General features: G+C 44.0%; 1 protein-coding gene across 2 annotated transcripts in view; it reads left to right on the top strand.

Annotated features, from left to right (window-relative positions):
- Nucleotides 1-27,366, top strand: part of LOC122924215 (chloride intracellular channel protein 5) — a 110,383-nt gene that overhangs the window by 44,132 nt on the left and 38,885 nt on the right. For both annotated transcript variants that reach the window (XM_044275134.1, XM_044275135.1), the window contains exons 2-3: nucleotides 25,035-25,144; nucleotides 25,839-25,964. In XM_044275134.1, coding sequence (XP_044131069.1) covers nucleotides 25,035-25,144; nucleotides 25,839-25,964 — 236 coding nt within the window. The remainder of the gene's footprint in view (nucleotides 1-25,034; nucleotides 25,145-25,838; nucleotides 25,965-27,366) is intronic.

Genomic DNA, 27,366 nt, shown 5'->3' with positions numbered 1-27,366 from the left:
CATATAGGTGTCTTCTAATTGTAACAGTACTCACAGGTAACTTTAGACCTTCTTTGATCTTTTTGGAGCTGATTGTTGGCTTAGTCCTTGCCATTTTGGCTATTCTTCTATCCATTCGAATGGTAGCTTTTCGCTTTCTTCCACATCATTTTGGTTGCCATTTTAAAGCATTTGCGATCATTTTCTGCACTTCTTTATATGTTTTCCCCTCTTCAATCAACTTTTTAATCAAGGTACGCTGTTCTTCTGAACAATTTCTGGAACAACTAATTTTCCTCCGAATTTCAGAGAGAACTGCACTGTAACCAGCATGTACAACATTTGCTGCCTTCCTTCCAATAATTGCCACCTGTTTTTTAAAGAATGAATGAACTCACTAATTGAACTCCACACTGCTATTATTTTGAACATGCCCCTTTTAATAAGTGATTGAATTACAGAGAATCAGCAGCATGCATGTCATGACTGTTGGGCCTGTTGGATTTCTATTACTCTACTACACCTGCTAGTAAATTATTTGCCATATAGAAATATCATCTCTACCAAAAACAGTGATTGATCAGGTTAGTGATGTCTGACTGCTATTATTTTGAACAGAACTGTATGTGAATTGTACTTTTTACTTTCACTTTGTGCTGGTCATCTAATAACCCTTATCTCTAAATTACAAAAAGGTCATAAACACTTATTTAAGCTACATTCTTATCAGTAAGATCAGAATTGAGCTATGAGTGTTTATAAGGTCAAAGATCAGAGGAGGTAAGGAGCCATCAGCTGAGCTGCTTGAAGTAACAGAGTGAAAATTCAGATATTACTACTAGAGAAATTCAAGGCTGCACACAGACAGGGGTTCAACATTTTTTAATAAAGACCAATTGAAAGAATGATTTTTAGCTCAAAATGAGTACAATGCTATTATTTAAAAAATTGGCACAAAGGTGTACATAGCCTTTAAAGTTATTTCAATTTGAAGAAAGCAGGATCAGAACTGACAACCACTTAGCTTTTCCAGACTTGGGCAGGCCCTGCCCTTTTACCCAGTGGGTTTGTGAATCTATTGTGAAAACTTCTCCACAAACTTCTCCAAGGATGTCCACAGACAGCAGAGGCCCCACACAGGATTAGTATATGGTGAATGGTTTATTATGGGACACCTGCCCTTGGCCAGTATTAGAACAACATAGCTGTTTACTTTCGAAAACAGCGCCACCCAGTGCACCCCTGTTGCGTCCGGCATTACAGCTTGTAGAGAAAGACTCCTGAATTCCACTAATTTGTAATAAGTGCAGTATTTTATTGCATAGGCGGTTTTCCAGTTTACATACATTAAACGTTTTTCGGCGTGTAGCCTTCCTCAGATCACTGCATGATATGGGGGCTCTGTGGCCATTGGGCGCTTGAAGAATGTAGGCAGTTGCCCTATTTTTTGGCGCATTACAGCTTGGCACCACTTAAATTAATGAGTTTAAGGTTCAAAACCACACACAACTTGTGGACAGGTGTGGTGCTGCTTCGGGAAGTAAACAGCCATGTTTTTCTAATTTTAGACAATCCCATTTAGTCTGTGTTCCAATCCACTATTAATTGTGATCCAAGAAATTTATTAGATCAGCCCCTTACACAGGGGCAGATTGGGAACTTAAAGTGGCCCTGGAAAAAAATGTAGAAGTGGCCTCATGTTGTAGGTGGAGCCAAACTGGCTGAAGGTGTGGCCAAGCCGAGTAGGCAGGGCTTTGGGGGGCAATCTGTAGTTTTTATTGATACCATTTTGGAATATGCCTTTTAATTCTTTTTTTTTTCAGTTTTTTTGGGGGGAAATGAAGCAACAAAGAAACGTTAAATCCACCGTTTTCTTTTTGTTTTTTTTTTCAATATGGAACCTACCACACGGAATAAATACATTTATATTTTAACAGTACGGGCGTTTTGTGTAACAATGACAATGATCTTATATATTTTTTTGTTTCTATTTGTTACTAACGGGGGGGAAAGGGGTTGATTTTTTTTATGGTTTTAAAAAAATAAATAAAAATATTTTCACTTAGGCTACTTTCAGATTAGTGTTTTCAATTCCGCTATTGAGATCCGTCATAGGATCTCAATAGCGGAATAAAACGCTTCAGTTTTGTCCCCATTTATTGTCAGTGGGGACAAAACTGAACTGAACGAAACGGAATGCACTAAAATGCATTCCGTTCCGTTTGGTTGCGTCCCCATCGCTGACAGAAAACCGCAGCATTTAATGGTATTCAAGATGGATCCGTCATGGCTATAGAAGACATAATAAAACTGGATCCGTTCATGACGGATGCATGCGGTTGTATTTTTGTAACGGAAGCGTTTATGCAGATGCATGACGGATCCGCAAAAAACTCTAGTGTGAAAGTAGCATTATTTTAAGTCACTCTAGGGGACTTTAACATGCGATCCCATAGGCTGTACATGTATAGCAGAGGTTACCTAGGGCCTTGAGCATTATAATATTGATTGCGAACGCCTCTGTGTATTGCAGGCAGCGTTTTGGTGTCCGCCTCCAGAGCGGAATGGAGACTGAACGGAGGCAAGCTGAGGCATTCTGAGCGGATCCTTATCCATTCAGAATGCATTAGGGCAAAGCTGATCTGTTTTGGACCGATTGTGAGATGCCTGAACGGATCTCAGAAACGGAAAGCCAAAACGCGAAAGTAGCCTAAAAACTTTTATTCCTTTTTTTATTCAAATTGTCACTGGCAGGTCTCAAACCAGGTACCTCCTGTATCAGGGGTAAACACCTTACTAGCTACGGTTACTTTCACACCAGCGTTTTTGCTGGATCCGTCATTGGGGTGACTCTCCCAATAAACCTCACAAAGCTAGAACCAGACCTATACCTCACATGGATCCCGAGATCTCCATATTCATCAGTGAGGTTGACAGAGAAATAAAAAAAAGGGAAAAACAGCAGGTGGCGCTATACAGATTCATTTTAGGCCTCTTTCACACTTGCGTTGTCCGGATCCGGCGTGTACTCCACTTGCCGGAATTACACGCCGGATCCGGAAAAACGCAAGTGTACTGAAAGCATTTGAAGACGGATCCGTCTTCAAAATGCGTTCAGTGTTACTATGGCAGCCAGGACGCTATTAAAGTCCTGGTTGCCATAGTAGGAGCGGGGAGCGGCGGAGCGGCATACTTACAGTCCGCGCGGCTCCCGGGGCGCTCCAGAGTGACGTCAGAGCGCCCCATGCGCATGGATGACGTGCCATGCGATCACCTCATCCATGTGCGTGGGGCACCCTGACGTCACTCTGGAGCGCCCCGGGAGCCGCACGGACGGTAAGTATACTGCTCCCCCGGTCCCCACTACATTTTACCATGGCTGCCAGGACTTTAGCGTCCCGGCAGCCATGGTAACCATTGAGAAAAAGCTAAACGTCGCATCCGGCAATGCGCCGAAACGACGTTTAGCTTAAGGCCGGATCCGGATCAATGCCTTTCAATGGGCATTAATTCCGGATCCGGCAATGCGGCAAGTCTTCAGGATTTTTGGCCGGAGCAAAAAGCGCAGCATGCTGCGGTATTTTCTCCGGCCAAAAAACGTTCCGTTCCGGAACTGAAGACATCCTGATGCATCCTGAATGGATTTCTCTCCAGTCAGAATGCATTAGGATAAAACTGATCAGGATTCTTCCGGCATAGAGCCCCGACGACGGAACTCTATGCCGGAAGACAATAACGCAGGTGTGAAAGAGCCCTTATTGTATTTAGTGGCTATACTACATTTATAATTACATGCAATTACAAAAGTATTCAGACCCAGGTGCTGGTTTGAAAACTGCTGAATATCTTTCATGGGACAACCCCTTTAAATTACATGTAAGGGTAGGGGCGGATTGGCAATATACATTACCAGGATTTTCCAGTGGGCCGACTGTCTTTCACATGCAGTGGGCATAATACCCATTGCCTGGCAGCGCCTGCCGCGTCTAATAAAATTGTACCTTTCTTTTTTTTCATCTGTTGCTGCATAAAAATGAGCTTTTAAGTGCACTGCAGGCAGTCCTTCAGTGCACCCTAGCTCCAAAGCTATTCTTTTGAAGCCCCACCTTCCCTTGGTTAATTGACAGAGACAGGCATTACTTCCAGCCTTGTAGTCTTGTGCTTATGGTGTGCTGTATGTAATCGGCACATGCACCGTACAGCACATTTGTCAAGATAACTGTACTGCGCATGCACATACAGCATATTATAGAAGATAACTGCATTGTACAGTACATGTGCCGTGCAGCACATTCTTCAAAGTGCACATGCACATACAGCATATTCTTCAAGATAACCATACTGCGTATGCACTGTACAGCACATTAATCAAGATAATGGCACTGTGCGTGCGCCATACAGCACATTCTTCAAGATAACTGAACTGCACATGCACAACATTCTTCAAAATAACTATACTGTGCATGCGCTGTACAGCACATTAATCAAGATAACTGTACTGTGCATGCGCCATACAGCACATTCCATTACAGGGCCAGGTGACAGGCGTATTCAGATGCCTGGCCCTGTTAATTACCCAAGGGAAGTAGGGGCTTTAACAGATTTGCAGTGGAGCTGAGGTGCACTGAGCGGCCAGAGCCCACCCTTGGTGCACTTAAGAGCTACATATTACATGCAATATCACATACTGAATCAAAGGCTTTTTCTCACGACTGCAGCAATGGAAGCACATAATACAATTATAATACCAGCAATGTCATACAGCTGAGAGCACAAGCAGGGGCTCGCCCAATGTGTTAGACCAGGAGCTTGTGCATGGTCTCCAAAATCAGAGACATTTTCCCTGAGCAGTGAGACATTTTATCAAACGATTTATGATTTTCCCATCTATAGCTCTATACACCTCTCGGTTATTGCACACTGTAAAATGAGGTGAGCGGACATATGCAAGAGGAGTAAATGGCTGACCTGCAGCGAGGCTTCTAATCTGGTTGACACAGACAAGTACACAGGGTCGGCCATGTGTAATTACATAGAACACAGCTCATACATCCACATAGTGTGGCCCGGCCTCTCTTATCAGCCAGTACCTTCTGTGGTGTCTTATCTGGGACAAGGCTTCCTCCCTGGTAACTCCATCTGTGACAACAACAACAACATTGGTTTACTGTACCAGCTGACGAGGGGTTAAGAAGAGCATGTGTCAGCGCTCTGGGCACTGAAGGGTTAAGGACGACATGCCCCGCTGGCCTTCAGTTATTCTATTTCATCTTGTAGGATCCACTCCTTGCACACAGGGTTTGCTTTTTACAATTGTTATGAATAGCAGGAGGTGCAGTGAGCTTTTCCTCCAATCTTAACTCCAACCCACATGGTAAAGTCCCGGCGCAAGGGTTACCTGGGTGAAATGATGACAACTATTGGGTTCACTATTGTGGAGAACTCAGGTCGGTTGTCACTTTCCTTCCCATTTACAAGGGGGAGCAAAAAGTCAAAATTTGGGATTTTTTGGAAATTTAAGGAACGCTTAATGGGGTCTACAGCCCTTGGGAACCCCACAGGATCAGCTGCTAGGAGAAGCTTTGGAGCAGAGGACTCATGGGTGACCATGTCATACATAGTCTGACCAAGTCCACCAGAACGGCTGCTTGACTGGGGGTCCCAACCAATGTACTTCCTCTATGAAGGAATGCAAAGAGCTCTCTGCCTCTGATGCCATGAGATGTAAGGCAGCTATCCTATAAGTCATATAGGCCTTGAGACATGACTCGGATAATAATTAAGCCAGCATCTCATCTGCAGACAGCTGTTTCGGGTGATTGCTTCCCATCAGTGCAGAGATCACTGGGTGAGAGGCCTAGGTCAGGATTGGGGAAGGGGGGGTAATATCTTTCCTTGTCGAGAGAGCGTCGGAGACTAGTAGGCCATCCATGGATGCAAATGAGCAATTAGCAAGCCCTGCCTCTAATGCCTCCGCAAGTAGAGATAGTACGTCCCAAATATTCTGCAAGGACATATGGAAAGTAGATGTGCTGTCACCAGTATTATATTGGGGGGCTGAAAGTCAAGGGGGTCTGCTGGTGTCAGGGGGTAATTTATCATGGCATAAAAAAAGTCATGCTTTTTTGGTGCTAAAATGTTTCGAAATTTTCCAAAAATACAAGTAGGCAGGATTTAGTGCAGGGGACGAGGTCTCCTCAACCCAACAGATTTATTATAATTTATAGTAGAAAATCTGTGTAAAATCTACGCCAGCTCATAGCACTAGCAGGTAGCGGTTAAAATAGTCATGAGAACATACGTGCTCTCTTGCGCCCCCTAGGGGAAATATATTAATGCATTTCTAACTGCATAAGGTTGGGTTCACGTGTTCTGGTTGCACTGCCTAGGATCAAGACAAAAGCCGCGCTGCCATGAGATTGGCTCTGTTCTAAATGCTGCAGACAAAGGGTGGGACTCTAAGGGCTCATGAACACGGAGGTATTTTTCTTCCATGTCCATTCCATTTTATTTTTAATGCAGATCCATTAATTTCCATGCGGCTGCAAAAAAAACTGAAAAAGCCTCCATGTGCATTCCGTGTCCGCATGACCGTCGCAAAACATCCAACAGTCATGTGCATGAGCCCTAAGGGCTTATTCAGACGGCCGTATGCTGTCTGCAAAAAAAAAGTTTTTGGGCGGTTTAGATGCTGACCCATTCACTTTTATGGGGCCATTTTCTTCCATTCCACGGCTCCGCAAAACAAATGAAACATGTCCTGTACTTGTCAGTGAAAATCAGGACATGGCCCCATTGAAGGAGGCGATAAGAAAGAACCGGCACTCACTAGCGTGTTGCAAAGAAAGTTGATGTCTTTAATGGTCACATATATACATCCGTGACGCGTTTCGACTCACGTCTGGAGTCTTTCTCAAACAAATGAATATGACATACAAACTAAGTGAACAGGTGAAACTTAAATAGACCGCCAAAGCGGAAGTGACATCATGGTAACCATGGTAATGGTTATCCTTGTATGGCCCCATTGAAGTCTATGGTTCTGCAAAAAAAACAGAATGCAATTTTTTTTATTGTGGACATGCTTAACTGTCCGCAAATATGGCTGTCTAAATGAGCCCTAAAGGGGGAGTTTGGGAAATGTTTTTTTACAGTATAAATCAATTTCTGAAGTTATTATGCGAAGTCTCGCGAGACTTTGCGAAGTAATAACTTCGGCTCATCGGAGACAATACATTCTAATACTGTACGGAGCGCTCACTCCGTACAGTATTGAAATGCAGTTTTATGCGAATCGACTTTGGATGTTTCTGAAGTCGATTCGCTGATCCCTAGTTGGCACCATCTGTATTTTTGGGCGTATTCTTTGACAAATATCCTGAAGCTAATCAGAGCCTGCTTCTTCTTAGGATAACACGGTGATGGTCAGGCCCACGGCTGATAAGTTCTGGGAACTGTGTGAAAATCAAAGGCAGAGTCAATACCAGTGTGTTTTTCTGGTTAGATTTCTAAAAAGGAAGTGAGCAAAGCAAGAATCATCTGCAGAATGGAGTCACAATTATCGGAAGAAGTGGGGGGGGGGGGGAGATCGGGGGAGAGTGAGACTGTACTGTCACAATCAGCAGACACTGCACCCGCTATAATGAGCAGTAATCAGGGGCGGAGTGGGAACTTAAAGTGGCCCTGGAAAAAATACTAAAAGTGGCCCCGTTTTGTAGTTGATGGAAGGCAGAGCCAGCAATACCATATTGTGGCACATTATACCTCCCCCAACAGAGCCAAATACCACAGTCCACCACAAAACACCCCCCAAAAACTTCCACTGGCCGGCCGTGAGGAGGGCTCAGGTGGCCCCCTGGGCATTGGCCCACTGGGAAATTTTCCTGTAAGGTCTATGACCAATCTGCCCCTGGCAGTAATTTATCCATTTATTATACTGTGGTATGAACAGCAGATTAAAGGGGTCGTCCCATCTGGACACTTAAGGAATATTGATGTCCGATAGGCGCAGTCCCACCTCTGGGGTCCACTGCTATCTCAACCATAGGGTCCCACCATGAATGGAGAGCAATCTGCCTGGAAGTCTGAATGGCCATACATGCCCGGTATCCTCTCCAATTACCGCTACGGAAATGGAGCCAAGGATGTTGCGCATGCTCATCTTACTATTCATTCATTGCGGGGACCTGTTCTTGAGGCAGGAGTTCGTTCCAGAAGCGGGGCCTGCATCTGTTGGACGTTTACAGCATATCCTGTCAATATGCCATAAATGTCAAGATGGGAATTTCCCTTTAAAAAGAAATTCCATATTGGTGGGGCACGTGACTGATATGGGTCAGTAGTAGTGGTGGCAGGCCCTGCACCTAAAGGCTATGTACACCTATGGGGAAATTCTTGTTATTATTGAATTGTACTCATTTTGAGCTAAAATTATTTTTTAAATTGGTCTTTATAAAAAATATAACTTTTTTTTTGTGTACAGAGCTGAGATGCTCTAGTAGCACCCTTTGGATTTTCTCACTTTTCCGTCACACCAGGAGCTGACGGGCTCCTTACCTCTGCTCTCTGACATTATAAACACCCATTATAGCTCAGTTCTGATCTTACTGATATGAATGTGGCTTAAATAACCTCTCAGTAGTTCAGAGATAAGGTTTATTAGATGACCGGCACAGTTAACCCTTTGTGACCGCGAGCAAATGGATGCGGTAAGTTTGATTTAATTAGTTTTTTAATGTTAATTTTACACTCAGATGCCGCGATCATGTATGAACGCGGCATCTGAGGGGTACAATGATTGGGGGGAGGCAGTATCGCAGCTCCCTGTCATTGCACCCGCTACTTACAAAAAAATGTGCTTCGTGACGAAGTAATTAGTCACAAAGCAAATTTTTGGGTAGAATTCGGCGTAAAATTCGGCTTTTCAATTTGCTCATCTCTAGTGACCACACCAACGATCTTATTACCCCATGAACAAGCGTTTCATTCGTTCATTGGGTAATGGGCACCACTTTTAAACAGGTCGATTATCGCTAATGAGCATCTGTACAAAAACAATTTTTTGCAATAACCAGAACATGGTGCAGTGAAAAGGGGCCGTTACCTCCGTGTCACAAGTAAAAATAAGCTGTGACGACTGCAACTAACAGCTCTTCTTAACTCATTGCCCTGGACCCAGTCCCCTGTCGGCGTGACTTGGGAGATGAGTTTGGTGGGGTAACACCTACATTTTGTAGTGCAGTCAGGGTTACAGGAGTTGTCTCATGTAGACAACAGCTGATCATCCAAGCAATCAGTTGTTATTGACCCATTTTTCCTGCAGTGGCCACAGCAGGCAGAATGAGGTATTACACAGTGCCTATATAAATAAATAGGAAACCATGTTATGTTGAGTCCTCCAGAGGAGGAGACGCTCTTCTTTGCAGCAGCTGTCTATTCTGAGATGGAAACCTGTGTGGGAGACTCCACTTGATGATCAGAAGACCTACTAATTGGTATCAAATAATTAGACAGCTCCTGATGAATTATAGCTTTTTTTTTTTTTTCAAAATGACTGAATCATATTTTTAGATATTTGCGCAACCGTACAAAATTTATTACAGAACATAAATGTGCTACTGAGGGCGGTTTATTGCAGGCAGTTTGACATATTGCCGTGAAGACTTTATAGTATCATTATAGAGAGGTGCCATGGGAGCAGCAGAAACACGACCTGGTGCCGCACATCCCCAGCTAGTGCCCAGAGCTGATGCAGCTTCAGGGGCCTATTTTTAAGCTAGCTGGTCAGATGATACATGTGACATTTTGGTGTCACAAAGTCTGAAGTGACAAGGCTTTACACACCTTAAATGTTCTCTGAGGAGCACGACGTGAGGTTGCAATGTGTCATCACATAACTCTGTCACCAGATACAGCTCTGCAAATAGAAAATGGAAGGACAGGTAGGGACAGCTGCTGCCGCCACGCAGGAGTGACATTATTGTATTGGCCTGTGTGACCTGTGTTATTAACAGCGCTCAATCATATTATGAAAGGTTTTCAGAGTATTGGATTTTTTTTTTATGGGGTCATTTTTGCCTCACCTGCATAGCAGAAACGGGACGGATCCCTTATGCAGCCCATAGACTTCTACTATAACGGAATGCTTCTAAAGGCATTCCGTTCTGCATTCCATCATAGAATTGTGCTATGGTCCGTGGTAACAGAATCCATAATGCAATTCTGCTTTTACCAGTAAATGAATTGCAAACGAATTTCATAAGCGGAAATTTGCTCATCTCTAACACTGAGTGATGATGTCATAGGTCACTAGCTCCGAGTGATGATGTCAGTAATCTCTATTCAAAGTAAAGGGTGACATCAGAGCTCTATTTATTATAAGTGATGACAGCAGTTGTAAGTTAAAGTAAATAGTGGTGACATCAGAGCTCACTGATTAAAAGTGATGACATCAGAGCTTACTGATTATAAGTGATGACATCAGAGCTTACTGATTATAAGTGATGACATCAGAGCTTACTGATTATAAGTGATGACATCAGTATATAGGAAACGTAAAAAGTGGTAACATTTGATGTTACTGATTATATCAGTTATGACGTCAGTTATAACTAAAAGTAAAAAGTGGTGACATCAGAGATTAGTGATTATAAGTGGTGACATCAGTAATAAGTAAAAAATAAAAAGTTGTGAAATTTGAGGTTAAAGGGGTTGTCTCACTTCAGTAAGTGGCATTTATTATGAAGAGAAAGTTACTACAAGCCAGTTACTAATGTATTGTGATTGTCCATATTGCTTTCTTTGCTGGCTCATTTTTCCATCACATTATGCACCGCTCATTTCCATGATTATGACCACCCTACAATCCATCAGTGGTGGTCATGCTTGCACTCTATAGGAAAAAACAATAGCCTATGAGCGCTCCCACGGTCCCGGCCACCAAGAGAGGCTGACATTTTTTCCTATAGTGTGCAAGCACGACCACCGATGATGGAATGCAGGGTGGTCATAACCATGGAAATGAGCGGTGCATAATGTGATGGAAAAATGAGTCCAGACAGCAAAGGAGGCAATATGAAGAATCACAATACATTAGTAAGTGGTTTGAAGTAACTTTGTCTACATGATAAATGCCACTTACTGAAGTGAGACAACCCCTTTAATGATTATAAATAATGACGTCAGTTATAAGTAAAAGTAAAAAGTGGTGACATCAGAGCTTACTGATTATAAGTGATGACATCAGAGCTTACTGATTATAAGTGATGACATTAGTTATAAGTATAGGTAGAAAGTGATGACGTCAGTTCTAATGATCTTGGGTGGGGCCACCGACGATTAAACATTTATCACTTGTTTATAGGTGATTAAATATCTTTTGTGGGTAACTAACCCCTTTAAAATGAGAGCGTATGACCCCCTCCTCATTGAGTCTGCTGCTGGATACTGGCTGCTGGCCACCTGGGCTGATGAATGGAAATTGGGGGACTTGCATTCTCCTCATAGGGAAGGGTGTCAGAAGTGGCTCCCGAACCTATCTGGACATCTATAGCATATCATGTGAATAAGAGATAGGAACACCCCTTTAAGGCCTCATGCACACGACAGTATTTTTTTGCGGTCCGCAAAACGGGGTTCCGTTGTTCCGTGATCCGTTTCCGTTTTTGTTTCCGTGTGTCTTCCTTTATTTTTGGAAGATCACCAGACATGAAGGAAAGTAAAAAAAAATCGAAGTCAAGTTTGCCATACAAAGTCAGTGTTTTTTCACGGACCCATTGACTTGAATGGGTCCGCGAACCGTTGTCCGTGAAAAAAATAGGACAGGTCCTATTTTTTTCACAGACTGAAAACACGGATCACGGACGTGGATGACAAACGGTGCATTAGCCGAGTTTTCCACGGACCCATTGAAAGTCAATGGGTCCGCAGAAAATCACGGAAAACGGAACAACGGACACGGGACACAACAACGGTCGTGTGCATGAGGCCTTAATGACATAGTGAAGGAGCAATGGTCTAATGAAATGCTGATGTCAGCTGCTGACAGCCGGAGCATACAAAAACTATTACCTCCTACAGCCCTATATTAGAATGTATCACAGATCTGGGAAGTCTTGTGATGGCTTCTTCATTAACGTGTGAGGTATGAGGCCAGAATAAACAGTGACATATTTACAGCTGGTGAGGGAAACCTGAGTCATCCCTTTCCAAAATGAAAACTATTTAGGACTTGGGAGTTAGTTTGAATCTTATATTAGGGAGTTTCTGTATCTGCTGTAGGGTATTACAACTTCCTGCAGTTGGTCTCCCAGCAATGTTGGCAGAATAGGGGTGCTGTTGACCAATTCGATTTTAGAGACCCATAGGGATATGATGGACCGTTAGTGGCGGTCTAACAGGCTGCTTAGTCTCCTTTCATGTTTGAGCATTCTGAGCCATTGGGCTAGGATGTATGATGTCACTAGACTCAATATGGTTGCATCAAGAGTCATCTACCGTACTGCAATGACAGTTTTACATGGGGTCCATTGCCTGCATAAGGAAAAAGGTGCTGCCTGGTGATTAAGTCCATATCTGATGGATGCCATTATCCACTGGGGGTCTACAGCTGGTCTCCATTGTCTGATGGACACAACTGTCCACTGGGCATCTACTGTTGGTCTCAATTGTCTGGTGGCCATCATTGTCCAGTGATGATCTACAGTTAGTCTATATTCTTTGATGTTTCCCATTGTCCAGTGGGATCTACTGTTGGTTATCTATTGTCTTGTGGGCCCCATTATCCACTGGTTGTCTACAGGTCTCCATGGCCTGATGGCCACCATTGTTTACTGGGCATCTACTGTTGGTTTCCATTTTCCGGTGGGCCTCATTATCCACTGAGGGTCAACTACTCAGATCCATTGTCTGATGGACGCCATTGTCCACTGGGGGTCTACTTCTGGCTTCATTGTCTGCTGGGCCCTATTGTTCACTAGGTGTGTACTGCTTTTCTCAATTGTCTTCTAGGCCCAATTATTCACTGGGGACTTACTGCTTGGCTCCATTGTCTGATGGGCCCAATTATCCACTGGCGGTTTACAGTGTCACCGCCGGCCCTGGAAGAGATCTTAGAAGTTCAGATAGACGGAAGACTCAGGAATCTATCTTGTTTTCATTGTTACTGACAGGTTTCCACCCATTCGCAGATGCTGATCATTATCAGTCAGGCGGCTCTTTGTATGTTCCGCCTCTCACTTGTTTCCCTGCGGCTAATAGTTCTTCTGTGAGTGCTCTGCTTGTGTGGTGGTTCTCCTGTTCAAGTTGCTTCTCAAGCGAAGTACTTTTCCCTTATCTGTTGTGTCTGTTATCACTAGGCCTCAGGGAGACACTAGCTCCTTCAGTTTGGAAGGAGCCGGTTGCCTCTTTCCCTGTTCTCTAAGCTGAGGGTTTGGTGCAGTGTTTCAGCAGTCTCAGGTTCTGGTGCATGTGCATTTCTACCTTTGAGATTTGCACATGTTGTTAGTAGCTTAGGGAGAGATATTAAGGGATTGCTAGGAGGTGACCTCTTTTCCCTGGGTTTGGGGCCTAGTCTGTTGTTGTTTTGTTGTGGTTCCCTTTGGTTGTCCTTCCTTCCCCGTACTACCCGTGACATACAGCTGGTCTTTATTGTCTGATGGACACCATTGTCCACTTGGCATCTACTGTTGTTCTCCATTGTCTGGTGGACCCCAATATCCACTGTGGGTCTACTGCTCAGCTCCATTATCTGGTGGGCCTCATAGTCCACTGGGGGTTTACTGCTGGGCTCTATTGTCTGATGGATTCCAATGTCCACTGAAGGTCTACTGATGGTCTTCATTGTGTAGTGGGCCGCATTGTCCACTGGGGGTCTATGCTGGTCTCCATTGTCTGATGGGGCTTACTGTCGACTGGGGCTCTACTGCTGGTCTTCATTGTTTTGTGGGCCCCATTGTCCAGGAAGGACTGGTGAAGGACTGGTGGGTCACAGAAAATAATTCTGACTGCAACATTAGGTGGGGCTCAATGTTTGCATTGGCTGGACCTTCCACTATTTCTGGACCTTCCACTGTCAGTTGATATGGCCAGGAGAAATTAATGGATGTAGTCAGGATTAATACCTATTAGGCCTCTTTCAGACGGGCGTTGCGGGAAAATGTGCGGGTGCGTTGCGGGAACACGCGTGATTTTTCCGTGCGAGTGCAAAACATTGTAATGCGTTTTGCACTCGCGTGAGAAAAATCGCGCATGTTTGGTACCCAAACCCGAACTTCTTCACAGAAGTTCGGGCTTGGGATCGGTGTTCTGTAGATTGTATTATTTTCCCTTATAACATGGTTATAAGGGAAAATAATAGCATTCTGAATACAGAATGCATAGTAAAATAGCACTGGAGGGGTTAAAATTTTTTTTACTAAATTTTAACTCACCTTAGTCCACTTGATCGCGTACCCCGGCATCTCCTTCTGTCTTCTGTGCTGTGTGGAGGAACAGGACCTGTGGTGACGTCACTCCGGTCATCACATGATCCATCACCATGGTAAAAGATCATGTGACGGACCATGTGATGACCGGAGTGACGTCACCACAGGTCCTTTGACTGCAATCAGCAAAGAAAGAGACAGGAGAGATGCCGGCTTCGCAAGCAAGTGGATTAAGGTGAGTTAAAAAAAAATTGAACCCCTCCAGCACTATTGTACTATGCATTCTGTATTCAGAATGCTAATTTTTTTCCCTTATAACCATGTTATAAGGGAAAATAATAATGATCGGGTCTCCATCCCGATCGTCTCCTAGCAACCGTGCGTGAAAATTGCTTGCGGATGCTTGCGATTTTTACGCAACCCCATTCATTTCTATGGGGCCTGCGTTATGTGAAAAACGCACAAAATAGAGCATGCTGCGATTTTCACGCAACGCACAAGTGATGCGTGAAAATCACCGCTCATGTGAACAGCCCCATAGAAATGAATGGGTCGGGATTCAGTGCGGGTGCAATGCGTTCACATCACGCATCGCATCCGCATGGAATACTCGCCCGTGTGAAAGGGGCCTTAGAGATGCAGAAGTAGATGTCATATCCAAGATGTAACGTTGGAGAGGGCCCAAATGACTATATGCCACATAAGAAGACATCATGGATGGCAATTGACAGGTGGGGGCCCCCTTCACCGATTTAGCATCGGGGTCCGGGGCTATGTATTACACCTCTGGAGTGAAGAGCTGGTCTGGCTTAGAATACCTCTTTTTAATTACCCCATTGAGGCATTCTGAGTCAACAGAAGTCATCTCTCATTTGGATTCTCCTTCAATTAGCCAGAGCAGGACAGCAGCTAAAGAGAGTGTCTGTCACTCTGGAGGACCCTGTGTGTCCTGCATTACAAGGACCTGTGTAATACTTTATACCCCCAGTGGTGGCGCTGGAGAGAATATTACAGCTGATCACTGGAGGTCTCAGTGGCAGGACACCCTGTGATCAGCCTTTTTTCTGAGGATGTTACAAAATAAAAAAGATTGTCTAAACCGGACAACCCCTTTAAAGAGGACCCTTTACCTCTCCTGACATGTCTGTGTTAGTAAGCAATTGTACTCCCCATGAAATGACGAATCTGGAGCATTTATTCTCCTGACTCTCTTTTGTGCCATTCCTCGGTTATTCCTACAAGAAGTTTGCGAATCAGTGTACAGCTGGGTGTTTATTTGGGGCTGTGTCTCCACACAGCTAGGCTAGGGCTACACGGAGACATATGCTGCGCGACTTCTTGTCCCTGAAAAGTCGCACAACAGTTTTTTTTTCTGATAGTCAATGGTGTCGCCCTGCGACATGTGACATGCTGCGATTGCGACACAACAGTCGCAAAAAATCCATCCAAGTTGCATTTTTGTGCGACCTTCACGTCGTAGTTGCAGCTTGTCGCAGTGCGACACCATTGACTGTCATTACAATGCCCATCAAGTCGCAGTGCGGTTGTTCCTTTTTTCTTGTGCGACTTATTGTCTCACCGTGTAGCCCTAGCCTTAGGGCTCATGCACACGACTATGTTTTTTGCGCTCTGCAAAACACAGATCCGGAAAAAAAAAGGATGATGTCCATGTGCATTCCGTATTTTGCGGTATGTAACAGCTGGCCCCTAATAGAACAGTTCTATCCTTGTCCGTAATGCGGACAATAATAGGACATGTTCTACGGACACACGGATATGGAATGCACACTTTTTTTGCGGACCCATTGAAATGAGTGGTTCCGCATACGGTCCGCCAAAAAAACCTGAACGAACATGGAAAGAAAATACGTTCCCTTAGGGCTTGTTCACACGACCGTGCTGTGTTTTGCGGTCTGCAAATTGCGGATCCGCAAAAGATGGATGCCGCACGTGTGCCTTACGCAATTTGCAGAACTGAACAGGAGGCCCATTATAGAAATGCCTATTCTTGTCTGCAAAACGGACAAGAATAGGACATGACTCCTAATTTTTACGGGGCCACGGAACGGAGCAACGGAGGCGGACAGCACGCAGAGTGCTGTCCGCATCTTTTGCGGCACCATTGAAGTGAATGGGTCCGCACCCCAGCCGCAAAAAATGCGGCTCGGGTGCGGAGCAAAACCACGATCGTGTGAATGAGGCCTTAATCAGAGCTTCCAGTTGAAGGCAGCATGTGCAGGAGCACACCCTCAACTGGTAGCGCCCAGTCATGCATATGTTCCTATACTTCTAGCAGGAATAATAGAGGAATGGCAAAACATACGGTTATATGAAAAGATGTTCCAGAATCGCTATTACATGGAGAGGTGACAGCTCCTCTTTAAAGGGAATGTGTCATCAGAAAATCACCTATTTTTTTAAATCACATTTTTTTTTATGTCTCCATGTGACTAAATATATATTTTTTAAAACCTAAAATTGTGCAGTTTTCACACTAAATACTGAGCCTAAAATATGCTAAGACTTCCTGTCTTTGGAGAGCAGCTACATGAGCCATAGACACGTTGGACAGGGGGGGATCATTGACTTCTATGGGAGAGTTTTCTGGGCATGCTCTGTGACCTGTGCAGAGGTCAGGAGGGAGTAGATAAGTTGTGATATCATCTATTGTGAATGGTGGATTCTGTGTTATCTGTATAGAGGTGTTACCTGTCATTGTAGTCATGCCTGTAGTGATGAGATAACTGCTAAAATGTTACCTGCATACAACAGGAAACCATGGCCTGTTACTAGACCATGTAAAAATTAAAAAAAATATAGATATATGAAAAATGTAAAAAACAAACAAACATTTTCTGATGACACATCCCCTTTAAGTCCAGTGTTGCGATACTGTACATCAGTGGCTGTCTGTTCTGGTATCTGACAATACAGCGGCCACTTGTCACAGTACCTGTATATTGTCTGCAGACAAAGGAGCAGATAAAAGTCCGGGCGTAGCAAAGCCGCGGCCACATGACGGCCATTGTGCCTGCGTATATTCTGGACGCCTAATCCTCTTTGTCCAGTCACATATTGTGTTACTCCTTTCATTTCGCTTTTGCTGCCTGAATGGGGAAGATTAATTCAGACACATGGGATTGAATATCAGGGAAGGAAATTACAGTCGGCTCTGCGTCTAGCGGTGGCTCGCTGCTTAGGGACGGGGACGGGGGGATGATTTACCTCCTGATATCCTAGCCTTGAAGAGGTTCATTTTAAATCACAGAATTTTCTTTAATTTTGCATCTAGTAGTCCAGAAAAACTGTTAATCCAGCACGTTCTATCATAGATTAGCTACAGAATCTGGAATCTCATGGAACCAGGAGCAAAAATAACAATCATGGATGTAACTATAGTCACAGCACTATGGGGGCCCAGAGGTTGGCAGGGGCCCAAACAGGTATACCCAATCTCCTTTATGCCACCGCACAGTAGTTATGCCCACATGTGCCCCTTCACAGTAGTTATGCCCACGTGTGCCCCTTCACAGTAGTTATGCCCACATGTGCCCCCTTCACAGTAGTTATGCCCACATGTGCCCCCTTCACAGTACTAATGCCCACATGTGCCCCCTTCACAGTAGTTATGCCCACATGTGCCCCTTCACAGTAGTTATGCCCACATGTGCCCCTTTACAGTAGTTATGCCCACATGTGCCCCTTCACAGTAGTTATGCCCACATGTACCCCTTCACAGTAGTTATGCCCACATGTGCCCCCTTCACAGTAGTTATGCCCACATGTGCCCCCTTCACAGTAGTTATGCCCACATGTGCCCCCTTCACAGTAGTTATGCCCACATGTGCTCCCTTCGCAGTACTAATGCCCAGATGTGACCCCTTCACAGTAGTTATGACCACATGTGCCCCCTTCGCAATAGTCATGCTCCGATCTGTCCCCTTTATAGTAGTTATACCCAGAATAGTTATGTCCAGAGGTGTACCTTCACAGTAGTTATGCCTACATGTGCCCCCTTCACAGTAGTTATGTCCACATGTGCCCCCTTAGCAGTACTAATGCCCAGATGTGCCCCCTTCACAGTAGTTATGCCCACATGTGCCCCCTTCACAGTACTAATGCCCAGATGTGACCCCTTCACAGTAGTTATGCCCACATGTGCCCCTTTCGCAGTACTAATGCCCAGATGTGACCCCTTCACAGTAGTTATGACCACATGTGCCCCCTTCGCAATAGTCATACTCCGATCTGTCCCCTTTATAGTAGTTATACCCAGAATAGTTATGTCCAGAGGTGTACCTTCACAGTAGTTATGGCCACATTGTGGCCCTTTACAGTAGTTATATCCAGATGTACCCCCTTTACAATAGGTATGCCCATCTACCGTATTTTTCACCCTATAATACGCACCTTTTCCCCCCAAAGTGTGTGTGTGTGTGGGGGGGGGGGGGGGGATTCAGTGCGTCTTATGGGGCGAATACTGAGCGGTTCCATTTTGGGAATGCAGCGCACCACAGGCTCTATACTGACAGCCTCCTGGTCTCCCTCGGCCGCTCGCTGTGCTGTGACTGCACACATTGTGAGGACGACGGCTCGCTGTGACCTCTCACAGCACAACGCGCGTTAGGAAGATGAAGAGCGTGGGCGACAGGAGCGGTGGCGGTGCCTTTAATCTAATCTGAGCATGGGGGTCATTCACATGGAGGTCTAACTAGGGGACTTATTAAGGTCTGATTTTAGGTCTGCTTGGGGGACTTATTAACATGGGGGGGGGGGGGGGGGTCTGATCTGAGGTCTTATTATTATTTTCCTCCTCTAAAACCTTGGTGTGCCTTATAGGGTGAAACATACCCTATCTATCTATCTATCTATCTATCTATCTTCTATCATCTATCTATCTATCTATCTATCTATCTCATATCTATCTATCTATCTTTTATCATCTATCTATCTCATATCTATCTATCTATCTCATATCTATCTATCTATTATCTATCTATCTATCTATCTATCTCTAATATCTATCTATCTATCTATCTCTAATATCTATCTATCTATCTATCTCTAATATCTATCTATCTATTATCTATCTCTAATATCTATCTATCTATTATCTATCTATCTATCTATCTATCTATTATCTATCTATTATCTATCTCTAATATCTATCTATCTATTATCTATCTATCTATCTATCTATTATCTATCTATTATCTATCTCTAATATCTATCTATCTATTATCTATCTATCTATCTATTTTGCAGAACAGAACAGCCGGCCCCTGATAGAACAGTTCTATCCTTGTCCGTAATGCAGACAATAATAGGACATGTTCTATTTTTTTCCCGAACGGACACACGGACATACGGAAATGGAATGCACACTTTTTTTGCGGACACATTGAAATGAGTGGTTCCGAATACGGTCCGCCCAAAAAAACGGAACGAACATGGAAAGAAAATATGTTCCCTCAGCGTTTGTTCACACGAACATGCCGTGTTTTGTGGTCTGCAAATTGCGGATCCGCAAAACACGGATGCCGCCCGTGTGCCTTCTGCAATTTGCAGAACTGAACAGGAGGCCCATTATAGAAATGCCTATTCTACTCATATCTATTATCTATCTATTTATTATATATCTATTTATTTATCTATCTCCAAATACATAGTGATAGGGAACTTAGATTGTGAGCCCCATTGGGGACAGTTGGATGCTAATGTCTGTGAAGTGCTACGGAATATATTGGCGCTATATAAGTGCATTAAATCAATCTATCTATCTCCTATCTATCTATTCATCTCATATCTATCTATCTATTATCTATCTATTATCTATTCATCTCATATCTATCTATCTATTATCTATTCATCTCATATCTATCTATCTATCTATCTATCTATCTATCTATCTATCTATCTATCTAATCTATCTATCTATCTATCTATCTCTATTTTACTAATATATTGTGAGTTGAAACATTATTTTTAAAATACAGAGACAGAAACCCCATCAAGACTGAATTGCTTCTCACAGCTGAGGATTTGGTACAGTTACATCCAGTCCAGGCATGGATACATTGTAACAAAGCTATCCGCCAAGAAGAAAGATTTTGCTGCTGATATATTTATCTTCTCAGGGGATTGTCTACACTGATACAATATAACGCATCCTCAGCTGTGTGAGTAGGACAGGTTCCGCTGGATGGTTTTGTACCTGTTAATGTAAACAACAATGTTACAACTCCCTGAAAGCAAACAGAGATCTTGCAAATGATGAAGAATTGAACTCAAATCCACCAAGCGGTTATTCAATCTGAATAGGAAGATCACTGACATAGAAGCTGCTCTGCACAGACGTATACACAGATGAGGGGGTCCATAGCAAAGATTAAACAGGGCCCCCTTCTGGAGCTGGCCAATATCACCACATCCCTATGTGAGGAGGCTTCGAGCTCGTTTGCTCCATTTCCTCACCTTTGTAGGAAGAGATAAAAATTCCCACTATCCATCAATTTAAGGGAAGCAGACAGCTGGGCCCCCCTCTCCAAGGGCCCCGGAGCATCCACCTGGGTTGACTTTATGGTCCATACAACCTTGATGCTGTTCATCTTAGTAACTGATGCCATTTCCTTAAGGCTACATTCAGAAGACCATAAGTGTTTTGCGATGCGGAAATTGCGGATCCGCATTTTGCAATCAGCATTTTGCGGAACACACAGGGCCAGCCCTATATAGAAATGCCCATTCTTGTCCGCAATTGGCGACAAGAATAGGACATTCTCTATATTATTTGCGGGGCTGCAGAACAGAACTACGGATGCGGACAGCCCACGGTGTGCTGTGCTCATCTTTTGCAGCCCAATTGAAATGAATGGGTCCGCACCTATTCCGCAGAACCGATGCAGACCCAGAATTATGGTCACCTGAAAGCACCCTAAAGATGGAGAAGATTCTGAGGGACCGGCCGATCATCTAATCTGCACGGTGGTGTCCCGTCTTTCACATGATGGCAAGCATGGGAGCAAAGCAGGATTGGGCTTTTGGATTTCAGCATGTCCAATCCAGTGTACTATGTACTGAATGTGGGCAGTGTGTGCCGGGAAGAAGGTCGCAGCGTAACAACTACAAAGGCAGCAGCTTTGCCTCTTGTAAGTTTGCGCATTGGAATTTCAATGAATAATTTAGCCATGTCTTGTGTTTCACAGCGAGGTTAATTTTCAACATGAGTGCCGTCCTCCTCCGTGTGGCTGCGTCTCAGCGCTTACAGAGGCGCTCGGTGTGCAGAAAGTCACAAAGTTTACAACATTTGGATGTAATACATTTTATATTTTATTTTATTTCGCTGATTTTTAGAAAGCTCATATAGATGGAAAATCCAGCCAACACAGGGATTATAACCCAGCTTTCCCAGACTACTGAAGAGTATTTCTAAAGGGAGCAGAATAATGACAGAATCTCTGAATAAAATTATAGAAATTAAATTTGCAGGGGTCGATGCAAAGTGCACAGTGCACGAACAATCATAGCAACGATCTGGGGCCCTCATACAGTACATTGTGTTGGCTATACATGCCCTGTCTATATGATAAGATGTGTTCCCAACCAGTGAGCTTTTTATGTTTGCAAAAAAGAACTATAGCCACATTGAGGTGGTTATATCGCCTGAACGTTCCTCTGAATGTTCGTTTCGCATCTATCTGCCTGTTTAAAGGGGTGTCTTATGGAAATATTCTACAGTTTTCAAACCAGCACCTGCATCTGAACACTTTTGTAATTGCATGTAATTTAAAATTTTGTATAGCCTCAGAGTTATGCAATCAAATGTGTCTGTAGAGCGCCACCTGCTGTTTGTTCTTTTTCTTAATTCTCTGTCCACCTTTCAGATGTGGACACAAAGGCTCAGATCCTCCCTTCAACAGCCTCTTGAGCTTTATAGGGAGAGAGCTGCAGCAGGAAAGACACGCCTCCTGAGCTGTGATAGGAAGAGAGCTGCAGCAGGAAAGACACGCCTTCTGAGCTGTGATAGGAAGAGAGCTGCAGCAGGAAAGACACGCCTTCTGAGCTGTGATAGGGAGAGAGCTGCAGCAGGAAAGACACGCCTTCTGAGCTGTGATAGGGAGAGAGCTGCAGCAGGAAAGACACGCCTTCTGAGCTGTGATAGGGAGAGAGCTGCAGCAGGAAAGACACGCCTCCTGAGCTGTGATAGGAAGAGAGCTGCAGCAGGAAAGACACGCCTTCTGAGCTGTGATAGGGAGAGAGCTGCAGCAGGAAAGACACGCCTTCTGAGCTGTGATAGGGAGAGAGCTGCAGCGGGAAAGACACGCCTCCTGAGCTGTGATAGGGAGAGAGCTGTAGCAGGAAGGACACACCTCCTGAGCTGTGATAGAGAGAGAGCTGCAGCAGAAAGGACAGACCCCCTCCTGAGCTGTGATAGGGAGTGAGCGTCAGCAAAAAAAGGATAGACCCGCTCCTGAGCTGTGATAGGGAGAGAGCTGTAGCAGGAAAGACACACCTTCTGAGCTGTGATAGGGAGAGAGCTGTAGCAGGAAAGACACACGTCCTGAGTTGTCATAGGGAGAGAGCTGTAGCAGGAAAGACACACCTCCTGAGCTGTGATAGGGAGAGAGCTGCAGCAGGAAAGACACACCTCCTGAGCTGTCATAGGGAGAGAGCTGCAGCAGGAAGGACGCACCCCTTGAGTTGGGTGATAGCTGGCATAGAAAGCTGGCATAGAAAGGACACGCTCCCTGAGCTGCCAGCATGATATAAATCTTGCAGAGCCACTGGAGCAATGAATGTGGAGATCTATGGATCCATGTTTGATATAGGGCTGGTTTGGGCTTTTTTAGAATGAGGTTGTCATATACTATATGATGTCTGGTCTTCATTTTTACAGTAATCATGAGATAACCACTATAAAATACCCTTAAAGCTCTTACACTTACACCTTTTATAGCTGTAGGTCCAATTATTGTCTACAAGGTTGTAGAGATTACTCTCCCACTCATGCCTGGAAGCTGGAGGGATTACGGACACAGAAAAGGAACATCATTGTATAAATGGCAGAGGCACTATGTAGACAGGTATCTCCATTCTTCAGATTTACCTCTCTGGGCTCTGTAGACACAAAAAATGCTTTACAAGAAAACTAGCTTGGCCCCTGTAGGCATCCAAATGACCAAACAGAGCTAAGTATTAAATGAAGGGCACTATAAATTAGCTCCGCCCCTGAGGAGCAGGGTAGGGTTGACCCTGGACCCAGTTCTCTATTGCTAACACAAAACCCAGTCCTGTCTATAGTAGTAACCATTTTGTTATATACTGGTGATATAATTCTGTTGGGGTGGATTGGCCTTAGAACTTCAGTTGAGGGTGTAGAGAACACTCTGGATAGTCCCTCCTGTCATGATGTACCTACTCCCTTCCTGCATTCCTGCTTTCTCCTGAAGGAAAGGGTGGGAATGTTGGAGGGGTGAAAGTATGTCTGACAGGTAGCTTAAAATAATCATGAAACACAATTATAGCATTGATTTTGATCTGTCTTTGGGGGCTACACCCTCTCGCTGGGGACTGTCATGTCATTGGGATTTCTGCAATATTTTGGAAGGAAATGGGCAGAGCGTTGAAGACAGATATATTTCCGAAACGCTCCCTTTGATGTAGGTATGAATTAGCCATATTTTCAGCTTCTTCCTTCAACAATGCTTTTTTGGCTGGACCATCATGTCTGTGGTCACTTTCCGACCAATATTATAAACAGCTATGAAGATTGAAGCCAAGGGAAGGGTAAGAAAGAATCAGTCAGAAGACAGGAGAGTAACAACAGCGCCATTCTTGGGACTGTGTCTAGTATAACTGCTCAGCCTCACTGACTTGAATGGAATCAACCTGCAATACCACATGCAGCCTGTGGACAAAAGTGGCGCTGTTTCTCAAAAAGCTAATTTTTGCCTGATCTCATCATGTATTTATATGAAATATGGCCATAGCATTAATGGGGTTGTCTCACAAGGATCACCCCTATCCATATGCACTATTAGGACATATGGACATCAGACTGAAGATCCACTCTATCTGATCTAGAATGGAGAGCTCTGTATGAGCTGCCTCAGTTCTGGAAGACTCAAATTGGTCTTGTATTTCATGGATGGTCATTGATCTAAATGGTTGGCCTCAACTTTCCATGGTGAATTCAGCTGTTTACTGGAGTGCCATGAGTGGGTCCTGTCCTGTGGTGATCTATTTGATCACCCCCGGGGCCACATTTTGTCTGAAGAAGTAGTAACTACCTGCAATCCCCATGTGATAACAATTCTGGAGTATCTATTCTTATGACTCTACGTTTTGCCATTCCTCTATTATTCCTACTAGAAGTTTATGAATGATAGTAGTTTGCAATAAAGGTCCATCTGGATGTTTCCTCTACGGCGTAACTACCAGGGTAGCAGGCATATCAGGTGCTATGGGGCCCAATATCTAAGGGGGCCCATCTTCACTCGCACATATGTGCAGTTGCAAATTGGCTGCTCTGGCATAATCAGGCCCTATGTCATGATAATAATACATCCTATATGATATATGTCCATTTTATTATGAGACTTGTATTGATGATTTTTACGCCTTTTTTTCTAGGCTGGAAGTGATGGAGAAAGTATCGGGAATTGTCCTTTTTCTCAGCGCCTCTTCATGATCCTTTGGCTGAAAGGAGTTGTCTTCAATGTGACCACCGTTGACCTGAAGAGGTAAGGATCCTCCCATTGCAGTCACTGTCGGACTGAAGTCCCTTGGGCCCACCAGAGAAAATAATTTTGAGGGCCCATCCTCTGTATATATAGGACCTAGAGGTCCATTACTGTCAGAGCATGGGCCCACCGGAAGATCCTATGGTGGGCCAGTCCAGCCCAGATTGCGTTCCTGAGTCAAGGTCCTGCATAACAGTGGCCGGTCACTTGCAGATTATCATGGTAAAAGAAGATGGAGGTCTTTATTGTTTACCTTCCATACCTTCTGCAAGGCCTAAGAATATGTAGGACACGAACAGGCTCCATGTCTACAGAAAATGGTCAATGATTCTCCAAAAATGTGAACAATTTCCATCTCGATTTCATTTTTTTACTTTTTTTCCAAAATGGATGCCCTCACTGGACCTGACAACTCAGGTGAATTATTAAAAAGCAAACCACTACCAACATCGTGTTTTAGTCACATTGAAGTCAATATAGACTGACTCAGTACTTTTCAGTGGATATAACCACCACTACTGTACCCAGTGAGGATTCTCCCCAGTGCCCATAGCAGTGAAGTTAGAACTGTCAGATATCCGACATGGCACAAAATGTAGGCAGATTGTTATTTTATGGCCTCCCAACCTTTTCTAGATGTCGGATGAGCTGACTGGTCATCAGCTTCTAATGTCACATTTCTTCCATATTATAGAAAGCCAGCGGACCTGCACAACCTCGCCCCAGGCACACACCCGCCCTTCCTGACCTATAGTGGAGAGGTAAAAACAGACATCAACAAGATAGAAGAATTCCTGGAGGAGATCCTGGCACCACCAAGGTAACGTCATGGAATATCATTGTGGCAGGCGCAGCACTATGAAGTGCCTTTTGCGCTGTGGCATTAGAAGAATTCTGATATCTCTGACTTTCTTGGTCTAACTAGACTGTCTATTACTCTATAATTCCTCGAGCACCGTTCTATGGAAACAGTAGGTTTAAAGAGCACATCAAATGCTTAAAAATAGCTTCTTTATTAACTTCCACTTTTCTTCATATATAACACTGCCGCCTCCGCAGCAGATACAGTCAGGTTCATAAATATTGGGACATCAACACAATTGTAACATGTTTGGCTCTATACACCACCACATTGGATTTGAAATGAAATGACCAAGATGTGCTTTACCTGCAGACTGTCAGCTGTAATTTGAGGGTATTTACATCAGGTGAACGGTGTAGGAATTACAACAGTTTGCATATGTGCCTCCCACTTGTTAAGGAACCAAAAGTAATGGGACAGAGTAATAACCATAAATCAAACTTTCACTTTTTAATACTTTGTTGCAAATCCTTTGCAGTCAATTACAGCCTGAAGTCTGGAACGCATAGACATCACCAGACGCTGGGTTTCATCCCTGGTGATGCTCTGCCAGGCCTCTACTGCAACTGTCTTCAGTTCCTGCTTGTTCTTGGGGCATTTTCCCTTCAGTTTTGTCTTCAGCAAGTGAAATGCATGCTCAATCGGATTCAGGTCCGGTGATTGACTTGGCCATTGCATAATATTCCACTTCTTTCCCTTAAAAAACTCTTTGGTTGCTTTTGCAGTATGCTTTAGGTCATTGTCCATCTGCACTGTGAAGAGCTGTCCAATGAGTTCTGAAGCATTTGGCTGAATATGAGCAGATAATATTGCCCGAAACACTTCAGAATTCATCCTGCTGCTTTTGTCAGCAGTCACATCATCAATAAATACAAGAGAACCAGTTCCATTGGCAGCCAAACATGCCCGCGCCATGACACTACCACCACCATGCTTCACTGATGAGGTGGTATGCTTAGGACCATGAGCAGTTCCTTTCCTTCTCCATACTCTTCTCTTCCCATCCCTCTAAGCTATGTTAGCAGCCTAGGACAGGTCTTAGCTGGCCAGCTACAATCATACCTCCCAACTTTTTGGATGGTCAAAGAGGAAAACTTATAGTTCATTGTGTGAAAGCTCCATTTTTCCTGCATATCTATAGACTTCAATAGTTTTCTCTTGCGAAATAGCGCAAAAATAATCTAAATATAGAAATTTCTAAAATCCCAACTGCATTAAATAATTAAAAAATATAAAAGACAGGCTCTAATATACAGAGAGGCACCAGAGACACTTTCTGGGTCAATATTGTGAATGTAAAAAAGCAAATCTATACCTCAGATCAAAAAGAAGGACATTTAAAGGGGTTGTCCGGGTTCAG

This window comes from Bufo gargarizans, unplaced genomic scaffold (assembly GCF_014858855.1).
Source record: "Bufo gargarizans isolate SCDJY-AF-19 unplaced genomic scaffold, ASM1485885v1 original_scaffold_902_pilon, whole genome shotgun sequence".
Taxonomy (NCBI): domain Eukaryota; kingdom Metazoa; phylum Chordata; class Amphibia; order Anura; family Bufonidae; genus Bufo; species Bufo gargarizans.
Note: the sequence above shows the minus strand (reverse complement) of the source record. Positions and strands in the feature narration are given on the sequence as shown.